The 17,171-nt window shown below is 38.5% G+C and overlaps 2 protein-coding genes across 2 annotated transcripts; both read right to left on the bottom strand.

Annotated features, from left to right (window-relative positions):
- Positions 1 to 745: 745 nt before the first annotated feature.
- On the bottom strand, positions 746 to 13,523 carry LOC110890479 (pleiotropic drug resistance protein 3). Its single transcript, XM_022138089.1, has 24 exons — positions 13,162 to 13,523; positions 12,885 to 13,008; positions 11,821 to 11,906; positions 11,596 to 11,680; positions 6,248 to 6,407; positions 6,058 to 6,134; positions 5,917 to 5,970; positions 5,732 to 5,822; positions 5,315 to 5,616; positions 4,969 to 5,250; positions 4,575 to 4,888; positions 4,313 to 4,473; positions 4,127 to 4,230; positions 3,901 to 4,054; positions 3,693 to 3,824; positions 3,534 to 3,607; positions 3,122 to 3,454; positions 2,736 to 3,026; positions 2,557 to 2,640; positions 2,273 to 2,406; positions 1,908 to 2,135; positions 1,664 to 1,835; positions 1,330 to 1,584; positions 746 to 1,012 (listed from the first exon to the last, which is right to left on the bottom strand). The coding sequence occupies exons 1-24, from the start codon at positions 13,521 to 13,523 to the stop codon at positions 746 to 748; spliced, it is 4,326 nt and encodes a 1,441-aa protein (XP_021993781.1).
- LOC110890480 (heterogeneous nuclear ribonucleoprotein U-like protein 1) lies at positions 9,455 to 10,793 on the bottom strand. Its single transcript, XM_022138090.2, has 2 exons — positions 9,797 to 10,793; positions 9,455 to 9,560 (listed from the first exon to the last, which is right to left on the bottom strand). The coding sequence occupies exons 1-2, from the start codon at positions 10,569 to 10,571 to the stop codon at positions 9,526 to 9,528; spliced, it is 810 nt and encodes a 269-aa protein (XP_021993782.1). The 5' UTR covers positions 10,572 to 10,793; the 3' UTR covers positions 9,455 to 9,525.
- Positions 13,524 to 17,171: the final 3,648 nt, after the last annotated feature.

The raw sequence follows: 17,171 nt of genomic DNA, 5'->3' as shown, positions 1-17,171 counted from the left end.
ATAGAGATACTGTTCACAATTACATAAATAAATACAGTATATATATACATAATATATGCAATACAAATGAATAACAAATGTAATTTGAAAGAAAAGTACATGAGTAACAGTTGAAATAGACAAATATGGAGAATGAGGTAGAAGGAGAATAGTTGAAATATATATAATATATGCAATACAAATGAATAACAAATGTAATTTGAAAGAAAAGTACATGAGTAACAGTTGAAATAGACAAATATGGAGAATGAGGTAGAAGGAGAATAGTTGAGGCATATGTTAGACATGATTCCCTTAAAACAGATTTCACATCTTCTCCAATAATGTGTATGTGTTGTTACTTATAAACCGCATCTTCCTAATCAAGACAAGTTTGCACCCAATTTCTAAACAGACTATTTCAAACACACCAATTTAAACATTCATGCCATTCATCTAATTTTATTTTGGACACTCAATGGCTCGCCTCGAAGATCGCAAACCCATTAAATAAGAATTGTATTAACAATAATTGCATATAACTATTAGTGTCCAAAATCAGTGAAAATCATATTTCACAAAGTTTTACCAACAATAATTTGACTAATTTGACGAAAGAAACAAATCATTTGGATACGTTCTTCAATTACTTTCAAATTCATGTTTCTGTAGAAGATATTGTAAAGTTTATTCACTTTGTTTTAATATATATATATATATATATTTGTGACTGAACTTATGATGTACAAAGGTTTAGCTGCAAAACTTACCTTCTTTGAAAGTTGAGTTTTGCTATACAAATTGCAAATAGAGAAGCAAGAATAACAGGAAATAAAGTAAGAATAACATAGGTGAGTGGTAATAGGTCATGACGATACCCAAAGTAATCTCTTAAGAAAGCTTCCACAGACTTTGTTTCCCCAAAGACCAAGATCTCAGTCTTCACATCACCATACTGAGAAGTAAACATTGCATTAAGTGACCATGAAGTAGGAGTTAGATAGTACAGCCATATCCACCAATTCGGAATTTTCTGCAAAGAAAAGGAAAAGATCAAGACATGCACATGTGACATCCTATAGCCAACGCTTCAAAAGTAGTAGGACCCAAGTGATTTAGTGTTCTATTCTTTGCGACACTTATTCCAAAAACTGAAGGCTACAACTTTAAATGATAGATAGGAGCATAAAATAAGTGTCTCGTATAAATACCCTCTAGACTATGATAATGAAAGATAGAAACATAACCAATCTAACAATTGGTGGATCCTGCGAGTTTTCCCTAAGACGAAGTAAAATGGACCACAAAGTAAAAAAGAAATAGGGAACATAGGAGTGAACAAGGACTCACTGTTTTAGGGATTAAAAATCCAGCAAACAAGTTAAATATTGTGTAAAACGCAGACTGTAGAATGGCAGCTACTGGAAAGCTTGGTGTAACAGCACCAAGAAGCATTCCCAAATAGTTGAAGTACATCAATGAGCACAAGAATGCATAAAAGTAGCAGAAAACCTTGTATGCTAACCAATAATACCCGATCATAGGATACGTGATGCACACAAATGCAAATGATAGCACAAAAAGGTATGGGAACTCGATTGTCACCTAAAAAGTATAATTAAAACATTTTTAATACATACAGAATCATCACATAAATCTCCAAAAGGAAGGGTTTTAGTAATACCTGTGCAAGAGCATAAGCCCATGATGCATACATCCCGGAAAACCTTTCTCGATACAAAACAGTCCGCTCCATGGAAACATATGGTATAGCTGAGGACGCGTTGTTTATGCCGCAAAATATTACAGCAGTGGACATTGAACCGAGAACATTGAATAAACTCTGCTGGTTATGTCTGTCACTCACATATTAGATAATTTCAGGGCTAATTTAAAGAAAACATTAAGGAGATGATATTTTAACTAACATGTTTCTGCCTTGGTTCCAGAAAAGTAACCCGAAAATAAGCGAGGCAAAGAGCATATGTAGGGAACGCATTAAGTTGTAAGAGGGACTTCTCCAATAAGACAAGTGTTGTTTCCAAAGGCAGGCCTTGAACTGGCCCCAACCATTTTGTGGGAAACGCGTTGGAAAATACAAGTCTTTTGAACCAGCAGGTGGTTTACTTAATGTGTTTACAAGTTCTTTATTGCTCCTATTGTAATAACAAATGCAGAAATAGTCAGACAAGAACTAAATGTTCTTATACTAAAGTAGAAAAATGTAAGTTAAAAGTTGAAATGGTCTGTACAATATGCGCTACAATAACAATCTAGAAAGGATTACACTTACTCATACAAAGTTGAAGTAGAATAGATTTGTCCAAAATCAACTCCAAGTTTAGCTTCCATTGATGCGGAAGTAACCTCTAACATCCATGTTGCTGGATTATAGTTGTCTCTAATCTTCGGCACCTCAGAGATGCTCTGTTTCAAATATATTTCATGTAACTAATTATGATACATGAAATTACCATACTAGAAGCAAAAACAAAAAAAAAAAAAAGCAAATCAAGCTTAAAAGAAGAGGGATTATGTATATCTAATATGTGAATCTGTTAGCAAATGTCAACTAACCTCAAAGTATTCAATGACTCTACATGAGTTGTGCCCCAGGGGCCCACAGTAGATCATACGTCCACCATTTTTCAATAGGATCAACTGCAGGATCATAGATGGGGCAATATATATGAGACATTTTATGTCAAACTAGATAAAGAAATTAGAGCTCCAAAATATAAGTATCTATTTTCTACCTCATCGAAGGCCTCAAAAATGTCAATGCTCGGTTGGTGAATGGTACAGACAATTGTTCTTCCTGTATCAACAATATTCTTCACAGCCCGCATGACAATGGCAGCTGACCGAGCATCCAGTCCGGTTGTAGGCTCATCCATGAATATGATGGAGGGATTAGCAACAACTTCAACAGCAATTGTGAGCCGCTTACGCTGCTCTGTTGATAGCCCACTAACCCCAGGAATACCGACTAAGGAATCTTTTATGGCATTAAGCTCAACTGTTTCCAAGATTTCTTCTACAAATTTCTGGACTCCAACAGAAAAATGTATGTCAAATTACCAAAAGTAATCAGTCAAACAATTTCTATATATGTAATCATTTCGTAAAGATATCTCAATACATATTTAGTTCTCGAATCAATGTCGGGATGAAGTCGAAGCCATGCAGAGAATATGACAGATTCCTCAACTGTAATTTGGGGAGAATGTATATCAGTTTGTTCACAGTAACCCGAAATCCTTGCAAATGTATCTTGAACTTTTGGATACCCGCCAATCCTAATCTCTCCTTCAACAATGCCACTAGTTTTCCTTCCAGCAAGAACATCAAGAAGTGTTGTTTTTCCAGCACCACTTACACCCATTAACGCTGTAAGAACACCGGGTCTAAAAGCGCCTGTGATGTCATGAAGTAACTGAAGTCTTTTTCCAGTAAAGCCATGCTCTCTCATTTCCTGACACAACAATCACCTATAGCATAATCTGAACAACATATATTTAAAAGATTTATATAAGATACTTTCGACCAATTACCAGTGGAGGCTCAACATGGTATTGAAGATCTTGAAAGGTAATCGTTAGTGGTTCAAAAGGTAACACCATTTTTCCTGTAAGATAACTACATGGATTAACATCTACTGATCAAAATGTTATAAAACATCATATCATAAAGAAGAAAAGAAATATCCTAACCTTCATAAGGCTCAGAGACATTTGTATTGGAATTTTTTGTTATTTCATTGTTGTGAGTTTGGTGTTTAGATCCTTCCCCTCCATTTACTTGAGATATCTTTTCCTTGGAAATAATGGCACGAGTACCCGGAGCTGTAACCAGATTAATTAATAATAACAGGGCAGTCTTAAGTTCAAAATAGACTTACAATGAAAAAGATGAAGTTACCCTTTAAGTAGCTTAAAGCCAAGACGAAGCCTATGTTGAATAGCAGTACAAAACCAAACAAAGCACCAAGTGATATCCAATAATAGTATCCCTCGAAATCTAGACCACGGCTTTGAAGTGTTTGTTGTCCTATGGTTGTGTTTGTGGAAGTCATCTGTATGAAAATTGTCCTCCAGTGTATTACTTTATGCAAAAATCAAATCAAATAAGGATCCTAGGGATTTACCTTGTTCCATCTGGGAGAAAGAAATTCATTCACCACAAGGCCTATCTCACCATATGACAGTGGACAAAACCAAAAACCCCATTTTATCCAAGCTGGCATTGAAGCTGCAACCGGTAACCGGTTTGAAGACACCACGTTAAAAATAAAATATAAAATAAAATATAAATTAAAATACAGGGAACCTACGGTGTGGTATAATGAATCCACCAAACGTTAGCAAAAATAATATTGATATACTGCTTGCAGTTGTAGAAGCAACCACGGTTTGAAATACAGATGCAAGAAACCGGAACATGGATACTGAGGTAAAGTGTAACGCAAAAAGTAGCATTAGGTGGCGGAAGAACCTGTGAAGGTAAAGGAGATTTATTGTTGAGATTGATTATAATCTCAGTTTTGAAGGAAACTTTTGACATATGTTTATAAAAATAGTTTATGCGATGCCCACCTCCCTGGTTCAGGACTGTATCCAATAACATAATAAGTGAGGCATGTCCAAATAATGGATTCCAACAATGAAAGGGGAATCTTAAGAATGGATGCAGGAATCGCATAAGCCCATGCAGGGTAGAAGTACATATCCCTCTGTTTATAGAAAATCGGAAGTCTCGAAACTGTCATAGCCGATTCTGGGAACCCATCAACTATAAGCATCACAAGTCCATAAAAGAGTGAACCAAGATAATAATTCGCATCAATGATATCAGGCTTCAATCTAGTTCTCAAAAAGACAGTCATTGTGATCACTGCAATTATAGTAAGCTGCACACAAGTAATAGAAAAACAACTTTTCATATGAACTGAGAGATAACGGTATAAGATGGTGAAAGTTGTGATAGTACCTGGACTGTTTTGAAGATGTAGAGAAAAGAATTTCTTTTCATGAGAAGAATCTCTCTAGACATACAAGCTTTAAAAAGATCCCATTTAGAAAGAGAATACACATGGAAAGAAATGGCATCTTCATGGTTTTGCAATCTCGTGAAGGGTTTGGATATATCATCATTAATTTCTTTACCCAAATAAGATTCCTTAAATCTCATGGATAAGGTGTGAACAGAGACATAATCATACGCTTCTTCGGTCCGGCACCAGTAGGTTCCTTGATCTTTCCTTGACACAACCTGTTAATAAGTTGTTATTGCATGATATTCAACAACATTAAGTTGTACATGGATGTGATATTACCTCTTGGAGAAAGTCAGCTACGCCTTTTCTCTCGGGGCACGTAAAACCAAGACCCTCAAAATACTCTAAAACATTACTGCGGGGACCATGATACACAATCATACCTTCTGCCATTAACATAATGTCATCGAAGAGATCAAATGCTTCTGGTGATGGCTGAAGAAGTGAAATGAGTATAGAAGCATCTGTTATATGTGCCAACTGCTGAAGACAAGTGATTATCTGATAAGTAGTCGAGCTGTCTAACCCATTTGATATGTCATCCATATATAAAGCTTTAGTTGGACCGACAATCATCTCCCCTGCAAACAACCATACAAGGTAAATTATATTTGCATGAAGGTAGCAGGCAATAAAGGTGATCAAATAGGGCTGATGTATTGACCATGTCTAAAAGGCATCAAATGAAGAAGTTACCTGTAGTCAATCTTTTCTTTTGACCGCCAGAGATTCCCCTCCTCATGGCATCTCCAAACATGGTATCAGCACAAATATCAAGTCCCAGAATCTGGAATAACATGATAACAGAAAAATAATCATGTTGTTCATATCCATATATAAACAATAGTATATAATAAGTTCATGTCAGCTAAAAGAAATACCTTCAGTATGTAGTTTGTCTGGAGAGTTGTCTTTTGTCCTTCAAAGGAAATTGCCTATGGAAATTAAAGATTAGATGAAAGGAAATATTCTACACTACAGAAAGTAATCTAATACACAAACAATACATATCAGCATGTTACCTTCATAAAAGTGTCTATATCTGGATCTGGAATGATTCCACCTTCTTTCTCCCTTCTATTAACCTCCATCATAATCTCTTTACGAGAATAAATCGGTTTTGAATTAGTTCTTAAACCCCCATCCCTTTAAATGGAATACAAAACAATGTAGTGTTTGTTGTGTGTGAATGAAGCAAGCAATCAGTCATACCTGCACGGTTTCCAGTACCCTGACAACGGGATGAGAAATCAAGTGTTTCCCTAACAGTCATCTCGGGAATATGCAAATCATTTTGGCTTATATAGGCAGCGGTTCTCTGGGGAACAAATTCTTCCAGTTTGTATCCATTGTAAAAAACATCACCACTAATCTGGATCATTAGTGAATGAAAAAACATTACTGAGTGAAGGCAGTTCATGTATAAAGGCAATGATAATATGATATAATTTCTGTATATCTCATTGAGAAAATATTGAACCTATATATAGGGATTACATACAACCGAAGCCCTAATCTAAATATGGATGATTGCTAACAATATTCCCTATCATAAATGAGATATACATAACAGGTTTGACTATGTGCAATATTTCCGCTAATAGCCCCCCGCAGTTTGAGCGTGAGGTAAACACACGGTCAAACTGGACCGAAAAGAAGTGAAGATCTCCTTGGAAAGACCCTTAGTACAGATATCAGCATATTGTAGGGAAGAGGGCACATGCAAGACTCGAATATGTCCGACACGAACTTTTTCACGAACGAAATGAATATCAATCTCGATGTGTTTCGTTCTCTGATGCTGCACCGGATTGTCGGACAGATAAACGGCGGAGACATTATCGCAATAGACGACCGACGCCCGTCGTAACGGGATGTGTAATTCAAGTAACAAGTTGCGAACCCATGTAGCTTCAGCCACTGCATTTGCCACATCGCGATATTCGGCTTCGGCACTTAATCGTGAGACTGTGGGTTGCCGTTTAGAGGACCATGAGATGAGATTGTCACCCAAGAAAACGCAATACCCACTGGTGGACCGTCGAGAATCCGGACAGCCACCCCAATCGGCGTCTGAGTAAGCTACAAGTTCATGAGAAGCGGTGCGGATAATCCGAATGCCATAGTCAGTGATGCCTTGGAGGTAGCGGATTATTCGTTTCATAAATGCAAAATGGGAATCCCGCGGGTCATGCATGAAAAGGCATATTTGTTGCACTGCATATGAGATATCTGGCCTTGTGAAAGTCAGGTATTGAAGGGCACCTGTAAGACTCCGATAGAGGGTCGGGTCGTGGAACGGGTCACCGTTGGTGGTACTTAGTTTGGCTGCCAAATCCACGGGTGTGCAGCACGGTTTGCAATCGGTCATAGAGGCACGACTGATAATTTCCTTTGCATACTGAGACTGATTTAAGAACAAGCCATGAGGAGTGTGGGTGACTTTGATACCCAAAAAATGATGCAGCTGGCCGAGATCAGTCATAGCGAACTCCCGAGAGAGCGTTTGTATGATCTGCGAAAGGAAGGAAGTAGAAGATGCTGTAATAACTATGTCATCAACGTATAAAAGCAAATACGCCGTGTGTGGGCCGTGCCGGTAAATGAACAGAGAGTTATCGCATTTGCTGCTGTGAAACCCGTGGCTGGTTATGTAACTTGCGAACCGTGTATACCAAGCGCGAGGGGCTTGCTTCAAGCCGTATAGTGACTTCTTAAGACGACAAAAAAATTGGGGTATCTTTTATCAACAAAGCCAGCCGGTTGATGCATATAAACCGTTTCATTTAAGTGCCCATGGAGAAAAGCATTTTTGACATCAAGCTGATGTATCGGCCAGGCGCGAGTGACGGCTAATGAAAGTACGGTGCGGATGGTGGCCGGTTTGTCGACCGGGCTAAAAGTATCTTCGCAATCGATGACGACGGTCTGTGATTTTCCATTAACTACAAGTCGTGCTTTATACCTTTCCAATGCTCCGTCTGATTTGAATTTGTGCCGGAATAACCACATACAACGAATCACAGGATGGTTATCCGGACGTGGAACCAACTCCCAAGTGTCATTAACCTGCAACGCATTAAATTCGGCTTGCATAGCCTGTACCCAATTCGGATCCGAAAAGGCTTTGGTGTAGTTAGTGGGAATGGGTGATATTGTGGTTGTGTGAAGATTAAGTTTGTGGGCTGGTCTGGAGGATCCCGTTTTGGACCGGGTCGCCATGGGGTGAGTGTTTGAGGGTTGGGCCGTGGACTGGTGGGCAGAGGGGTGCTGGGCCATGGACTGTTGGGCCTGGGACTGTGGAACCGGGGGTGTAGGCTAGGCCGAAGTGGGGGGGGTTGGCAGTTGCGGTTGTAGAGGAGTGGGTGGAAGTTTTTGGTCTTCGGCTATAGGTGATAGGCTGTGGTGGTGGTGGTGCGGGTGGGGAGGGAGGTGGGTGGTGTGGTTGTGGTACTGGACTGTTGGGTTGGGGTGGCGGGTCTGATGGTTGGGGGTAGGTGAAATTGATAGGGACCGGGTCATCAAGAAATTGGAATGATTCGACCGGTTGTGGGGAGTTATAGGGAAAGGTTTGTTCATCAAAAGTGACGTGGCGGGAGATGGATACTTTTCCGGTTGTTGGGTCAAAACATCTATAGCCTCGGAAATCGGGAGGATATCCGAGGAAGATGCATCGAGTGGCACGAGGGTGAAGTTTGTGAGGTTGGGTAGCGGAGTTGTTGGGATAGCATGCGCACCCGAAGACACGTAAGTGGTCGTAGGAGGGGTGGCGTAGGTATAAGGCGAATGTAGGGGTGAAAAAGTTGAGACGTTTGGTGGGCAATATGTTGTGTAGGTAGGTAGCGGTGTGAAGGGCTTCCACCCAAAAGGTAGGTGGGAGATTGGCATGAATGAGGAGAGAACGAATGACATCGTTAAGGCGACGTAGCATACGTTCGGCACGTCCATTTTGAGAGGACGTTTGGGGACACGCAAACCGGAAAAGAAGGCCATGTTGGTGAGCGAATTCTTTGAAGGTGTTGTTGTCGAATTCGCCTCCAAGATCGCATTGAAAAGATTTGATGTTTTTATGAAATTGGGTTTTAATGAGGCGGTGAAATTTAGTAAAAGTAGGAAATGTTTCTGACTTGTATTTTAACGGGTAGACCCAAACAAAATGTGTAAAATTGTCAACAAGGACCATATAATATTTGTAACCACTTTTACTAAGTACCGGTGAGGTCCATAGGTCACAATGAATTATGTCAAACGGTGCAAATGTAATAGAAGTAGAAGAATAAAATGGCAAACGTTTACTGTTCGAAACAGGACAAGAATCACAAAAGGTAGAAACCTTTGTTTTATTACATGGAAAATTAAAATGACGAATAAGCGTGTCCAGGACTTGTGCACCGGGATGTCCAAGTCTATCATGCCATGGGAAAGACTGAGAAGTAATGAGACAAGCGGAAGGCTCTGGTGCGGTAAATGTGTAGAGGTCCCCTGTGCTGTTATGGCGCGAAAGGTGGTCGCCAGTTGTAAGGTCCTTCAAAGAAAAACCATACGGGTCAAATTCAACAGAAACATTATTATCACGGGTGAAACGACGCACAGATAAAAGGTTTTTAATGACTTTAGGAGTGTAAAGTATATTTGGTAAAACATAGTTTCGGTTGGGTAGGGTATGAAAGCCAGTACCGGATCCGAGTATAGGTAAACAATTGCCATCGCCAACCAAAATTTTAGTGCATACAGGTAATGAAGATGGGATATGAATCATACCTTGGTGAGTAGTGAGATGCTCAGTGGCACCTGTGTCCATGGTCCAGGTGGGTTCTGGTTCGTTGAGCACCATAGTGGTGAACGCTGCACCGAGGTCCGAAGGATTCAAAGCATCAAACTCTTGCGCAGAACCGGCTGGATTATAGAACCCCTGTGCAATGGAAGCATGAGCAGGCTGTGATGCGGCTGGGCCAGGTTGCGGTTCTGAGGAAACCTGTGGTGGGCCGGTCTGCTGATCATTTGGGCCGTAGGCTGCTGCATTAAATGGATCAAAGCCAGGAGGCGGGTATTGGGTTGCATAGTGGGCCGATGGAGTGTTAGGGGCAGGTGGGTTTTGTGGAGGGTTATTGGGCCTGTAGTTGGGTTGGGTCGGGTAGGGACATGGCGGAATGTTCCACCAAGCCCAAGGAGGGTAAGTGTTGGAAAAGTGAGTGGGATTGTTTTGGTTATATGTGTTTGACTGTGAAGGGCGGGTGCCGCCTCCACGTCCGCGGCCACCCCGGTAAGACCGAAATCCTTGTCCCCGACCACAACCCCTACCCCTATTAGAGTAGTAGGTCGGATTGGTTGAAGGGTGCGGCTGAGATGGGGCGTTCGAAGGCACAGAGGCAGCAGCGAGGACGGATGATTGTTGTTGCTGACGGGCTTCAACACGGATCTTTTCATCGTTGAGCATGGTCCGTGCCGTGTCCCAGTCAGCATGTGTCGTATTCGGCTGGTAACCCGCGAACGAGTTGGAGAACCAGCCGGGATTCGGCAATGGGTTGGTCAACATCGGCCAACTGGTTAGCGAGATCCTGCAGGCGGGTGCAGTAATCGTCCAGTGATGAACAGGCAGCCAGAGTCAGATTCACGAAGATTGTTTCTAAAGCCGCAGCGCGGGCTTGTTTGTTACTCAGATAGATTTTCTCGATCTGAACCCAGGCTTCACGAGCAGTCGTGGCTGAGTTGATCACACGGCCAACCATAGAGTCGGTGACCGTGCTGAAAATCCATTGAAGGACGAGAGCATCTAGTTCCTTCCAGACGGGATATTCATCAGCAGATTCGGCCGGAGCCGGGGTCCCGTCAATATGATCCAAAACTTTGTACGCCATGGCGTGGAGTCGGAAAAGTTTTGTCCAAGATGAATATGTCACCTTGGTATACCATCAAGTATGCGGACTTTGGATGTGATGTTGGAAACCGAGTAGGCCGGGTGAAGGGCCACCGGTTTTGGTTGTGAGGCTTCGGGTTTATCTCTCATCGTAACAACAGATCAGAAAACAAAATGAAGGGGATGATCGGAAGTTGTGGCGGCAGCGATTAGGGTATAGAGCCAAGGCTCTAATACCATAAAGGCAATGATAATATGGTATAATTTCTGTGTATCTCATTGAGAAATTATTGACCCTATATATAGGGATTACATACAACCGAAGCCCTAATCTAAATATGGATGATTGCTAACAATATTCCCTATCATAAATGAGATATACATAACAGGTTTGACTATGTGCAATATTTCCGCTAATAATGTAATGCCTCAAACTACGAACCAGAGTAAGCATCTTGGTAATATTGACAATATATGGGTGCAGAATGATTATACCATCAAATGTGATCTGTTTAACCCATTTTAGTTATAGGCAACTTACCATCCAAACTTTATGTTCTCTTAGGTCAATGAGTCGATCACACGGAACCCCCCTTCCCCCTCTTCGTATGTATATAGTTATACGCACACATACACTTAGTTACAAGTATTCTTAGCATGGAAAAATAATGCTTATAAAATCATGAAAACATAAGTTTAAAACCTTAAGAGATTTGTCTAGGTTCCCAGAGAGTGCTTTCAACAATGTTGTTTTCCCACATCCTGGAGGACCGAGAAGCAAAGTCATCCTGAAAAATAAAATTAAACAAGCAAATATTAAATAATGACTTCATCTCAATGTTATGAGAAGGCGGAAGGGCACACCATACCGTCATCATATTAAAATCTATTATAGGAGGCTGGAGAGAGTGAGAAGTTGTATTCTTACCTTCCTGGCTTAATAACACCACTGACATCATTTAAGATGGTTATCTTCGCCCGTTTAGACTTTAAACCAGGTATCATAATAATGTCCTGTCAGAGATGAAGAAAGCATTCATTTGGAATTGGAGTTTAGGTAATAAATCACGGAAGATATCACCAAAAGGATGCACATGAGAACCAATCACAAATCCTTTCACTTTATTCAATACTTTTGGTAATCCATAGTAAGTGACACAAGAAACAGTCTTATTTGTGTACTGACTTTGTTAAGTTCCTTATAACCCTTACAGTTTAATTAGTTCAATGCTATAACACACCATTCTGGCTCATGAGCTACATAATAGTCACTTTAGTTTAAAAGGGCACGCCTGATGTGCAAGGCGAACAAGGAGATCAGGAAAGCACCTTAGGGCCTTGAGGCGGTGCCTTAGGTGAAGTTTAAGTGGGGCGGGAGGTGGCGGCCGACCCCCCGAACTTTTCGCTTAGTAGTGGAGAATATGTAGTTTTCGTATAGAATTTTTTGGGTATATACGTTTTCAACCCCCGGGAATTTATAGAAATTTTTAGGTCCGGTGACTCCCCCCCCCCCCCCCAATCAGAAATCTCAAGCTTCGCCAGGGTAACTCAGGGTCAAAATTGGTCAAAGTAGGTCAAAATTAGGGTCTATAGGCACACTAATATCTAACAACAACCAAAGGGATGAAATAACTGAGAACGGTTTACTTGATAAGAAGGTTGATATAAAACTACATGAGAGAGACACGGCTTCTGGTTTTAGATAAAGCTCATTTGGTTCATGTAGTGTCATAATTGTTTTAACAATAACCTTGGTATCCCATTCACAGCAAAATCATAAAACTGTAAATTGAAAATATGTAGCAAGCTTTTTACCAAGATGAAAAGTAATAATTGTGTACTAAATGCTTCAGTTAAACCTGTTCACCGATTGATTGTGATTAGTAATTCCATGAACTGGATCTTAACTTTGAACCAACAACACTTTACAGTTTGTTAATTAACATCAGTTATGCCTACAAAATCAAGTAACAGTCACACTTAGATACTTACAGAAAGCAAACTTTGAAAAGAATTCCAGAGAGTTGGGAGGGGTTTGCCATGAACTACTTCACACTCTGCTTCTACGCGAAGATTCTTGTATCTCACCTCCACAGAAGGCAACTGGACACCAACTCTAACAAAACAGATTTAACTGTCAGATAACGCCTTATTGGTAAAACATAGTGGAACTATTGCACCTAATTGAACAGATAAACTGTATAACGAGAAAATTGAAAGAAACGTATAAATTTAGTACCAATTATTCAAACAGAAAATGAAAACTCACTTGTCTGTTCTTTTTCTAAGTTTCTGCAACAATTGAAGATTGTCATGCTCAATGTGTTTAATGAGCTTCTCAATGAACATGTGTCTCTCAGCAGGAAGGAGTTTAGTGACGTCAACCACCTTCTTTCCATCTTCTTCATCGAACAAAGATGATCTCAGCCGTTCAAATGTTGACAATCTATCGATTGCAGCCCATTGAAGAAGAGAATCTTCTGTCTCATCATTGTTGTTCACAGAACTTGTTTCTGAATTAGCACGCCAACTAGATGAATGACGACGAAAAGATGATCTTAAACTTCTTCCTATTTCTGATAGCTCGATTCTAAGTGACTCTATTTCTTCAGATCCAACTAACTGAGCCATACTAAATGGCTGTGTAGAGCTTTCTATGTATGTATCTATATACAAATAAACATATGCACATGTAAGGGCACTTGTTCCTTCAAATGATGATAAGGCAATGCATCATGCATTACGCATTCATAACTTAAGAAGTCGTTTTTTAATGCTTCACAACTGTATCTGTGAACAACACGTTGATTTTCATATATATTATTTACTAACTATATCTTCATTTGTCTTGCAGCTGAATAAATAACAGACCATGAGTATTCAATTCAGGGACGGCTATGATGGTGTGCGGGGAGGACTTCCGCACAAGGCCTGTGATTTCGAGGGGCACCAGATTTTTTAAAACATTCGATATATATATGTTATTTTATTTTTTTTTAAATTGTAAACATATACCAATTCCAATATAGGCCCATTATCAAATACTTTTTAATGGTTTATAATTTAGCCCACTACACATTAGGTTTATTAGGTTTATTGGCCTAATACTAATATGATTTTAATAAAATTATAACACACGACGGCAATTTCATGGACTCCTGGAATCTGAAAGGGAACAAACTCATCAGAGTAACGAACAGTCGAACATCATCACTTCATCAGAACTTCGCTGAGTCGCTGGGCCTGGACTACTGTGAACAGAAGATTCAAAGACCTGAACAAGAACAACATTGATCAGAGACACGAACAAAAACATCGATCAGAAGATTCAGAACTCAAAAGGTCCGTTCGTCAGTTTAGTGTTAATTGTTAAATTGTTAGTCTGTTAATTGTTGTTAACATCAGAACCATGTTGCCCGTATCCGCGTACGGCGTATCGTATTGGATTGACTATTGAGTATTGTCCTATATTGGTAGATCGCGGTAATCTGCAAATAACGATGTAAATTGTAAATTGTAGATTAATCATACTAGACAGTTGTGTTGTTTATCAAATACTACAATTTTTGTCATTTTCGTAATTATATTGTTTATTGTTAAAGCATATGGGCACATTTTTCGAGCTTGAACAGGGTACGTGAATAACGCCACTGGTATTCATATTAAATCAATTGAATCGAGCTCCCAAGTGGCAACTCCCATAGCAGCGGAAACCTTATTAACAGCTAAAAAGAAATAATACAATTAACTATGATTTGATTTTAATTAACGATAATTACAAATAAGGTAAATAAATCCAACAGATATATGATCTTACTTAAGGTGCAGTCAAGGGTTCATTTGGTCTTAATTGAATAGTCAGCATAACTTATGATTAACATATGCATCCTGCTGATTCACCCTGTTCTGTTCCCATTATTTATATGCAACATGGACTACCTTCTAAGCATAACCGTTTATTCAAGTATGATGTCATATTAAAATATATGTAACTAGGTTAGTTCCCCGTGTGTTACACGGGTTGAACAATTTAAACTGTATAATAACAGGGTCGGCCCAAGCCCAAGTATTTTGAGGCTTGGGTCTCATGCCACCAAATGTATAGGGCCTCAAGATTAAAAAAAAATTATATACTATATGGGTATGAGCCTTGTTATTAAAAGGTTGTAGCCCAGTTGGCGCGCATGTCATCTGTGTACCTTAAGGGGGTGGGTTTGAATCTCCTTTAGGCCGATCGACCGTCGTTTATTCTTTTTGGATAAGAAAAAAAATAGGCAAGAAGGGCCCCGATTTTGAAACTTGCTTTAGGCCTCTAAAATGGTTGAGCCGACCATATATAATAAATATTTCTTGTAAATGCAAATCAAAGACGGAAACACTTATATATATTTGATAAATACTGAAACTAATAATAATAGTAAAAAAATCTCATACATGTGTATACTCATTTAAGTAATCGATATACATTTGATGTTATCCTATATTTTTTGTATTCGATTAACATTTTTCTATTTAGTATTATTTACAATTATTAGAAGATATATATGAAAGAAAAGCGGGAAAACTTAAAAAATATGTGTCTTCAATAAATGACACGTGTCACTATATATTGAGTATAGATGTTACTGAATTTTTTTAAGAATAATTTTTAAGTTTGACATATATATTCAAGCTTATAAGTATATAATATAGTCATGAATTTTTAATAAATCCAAAAAAAATTATGTGATTAATGGCAAAGTGTGTTTTAGCCAAATCCTAGAATTTAAAACATAAAAGACCAGGTGCAAAAAAGCGTGAAACCCTTTAAAACTTCAATAAAAGGGTTATAGTTATCAGATAAACATTTTTCTATTTAATATATTATTTCAATTATTAAAATATTTTTCTATTTAATATTATCTACAAATTAAAAGATAAATTGTTAGAAGATAAATATGAAAGAAAGGCGGGAAAACAAAAAAAATAGACGCCTCTAATGAATGACACGTGTCACACATTGGTTTACTTTATTAGGCGTGAAACCCTTTAAAACTTCAATAAAAGGGTTATAGTTATCAGATAAATATTTTTCTATTTAATATATTATTTACAATTATTAAAATATTTTTCTATTTAATATTATCTACAAATTAAAAGATAAATTGTTAGAAGATAAATATGAAAGAAAGGCGGGAAAATAAAAAAATAGAGGCCTCCAATGAATGACACGTGCCATACATTGGTTTACTTTATTATATGTATAGATTTAATAAAAAAAATACCCTAAAATTAAGGCTGTTTTGTTTTATATTATCCAATGATGTCATATTAAAATATGTAATTTAATAAAAAAAATACCCTAAAATTAAGGCTGTTTTGTTTTATATTATCCAAGGTTGAAACCTTCCAGATATGAGGTAGGGCATGACATAGGTACTGATGAAGATTCCCAATAAACAAAATAATCATTACCCATATTATGTCCAAAACAGTTTATTTATTTATATTGAAGATCCACAAATTATGCAACTTTTTTATTAGATTATTCTGACCCAATTCACAAAGATTTTGGAAGACCAGTCAACTTCGTAGATCAAAGGTCAGAAACTTACTAAATACATTGCATTTTTTTTCTCACAAGAACAATAATATATATTCTTGAGTTGACACTCGAGTTGGTTTGGCGAGTTGAATTGATGAACCAGAACAGGATCCATGTATCTATTGTTTCGAAGACATCAACTCTAACTTGGACACAACTAAAATAGTGTAACCGAAGACGACTTATGGGGTATGCAACCTAAGCATTATAAACAGATTGCAAATAAGCTGACAGGGTGGTATTGGTGAAAAGGATGTTAATTAAACAAGTAAACTCTAACTATGCCCTTGGAGCTAAACAGGAAGTGATACTTACAACTCACTCTTTTCTTTCTGGTGTCATAACTGACCTCATCTTGTATGTTTTTCAAAGTAACCTTTCGTAAAAAGATAATCAGTAGTTTAGAGAGTTCAAACTTGAAACTGGGAAACATTCACATTTCAATCGAAATCAAAGGGTCAGCTTTTCTCTTCATCTCCCGCCACCGCCTTTTGCTGCCGGGAATCTTTGCCATCATATTGCTCGCCGATCCCAAATTTCAAATCACATTGAAGAATTCAAATAACTGTAAACTAGGTTAGAACCCGTGAATTACATGGGTTGCATAACCGAAACAATATGATTAATAAATTTCTAGGGTAAATTACAGTTTTCGTCCTTTATGTTTGTATCGAATTGCAATAGATAGCCTTTAA

This window comes from Helianthus annuus, chromosome 11 (assembly GCF_002127325.2).
Source record: "Helianthus annuus cultivar XRQ/B chromosome 11, HanXRQr2.0-SUNRISE, whole genome shotgun sequence".
NCBI lineage: Eukaryota > Viridiplantae > Streptophyta > Magnoliopsida > Asterales > Asteraceae > Helianthus > Helianthus annuus.
Note: the sequence above shows the minus strand (reverse complement) of the source record. Positions and strands in the feature narration are given on the sequence as shown.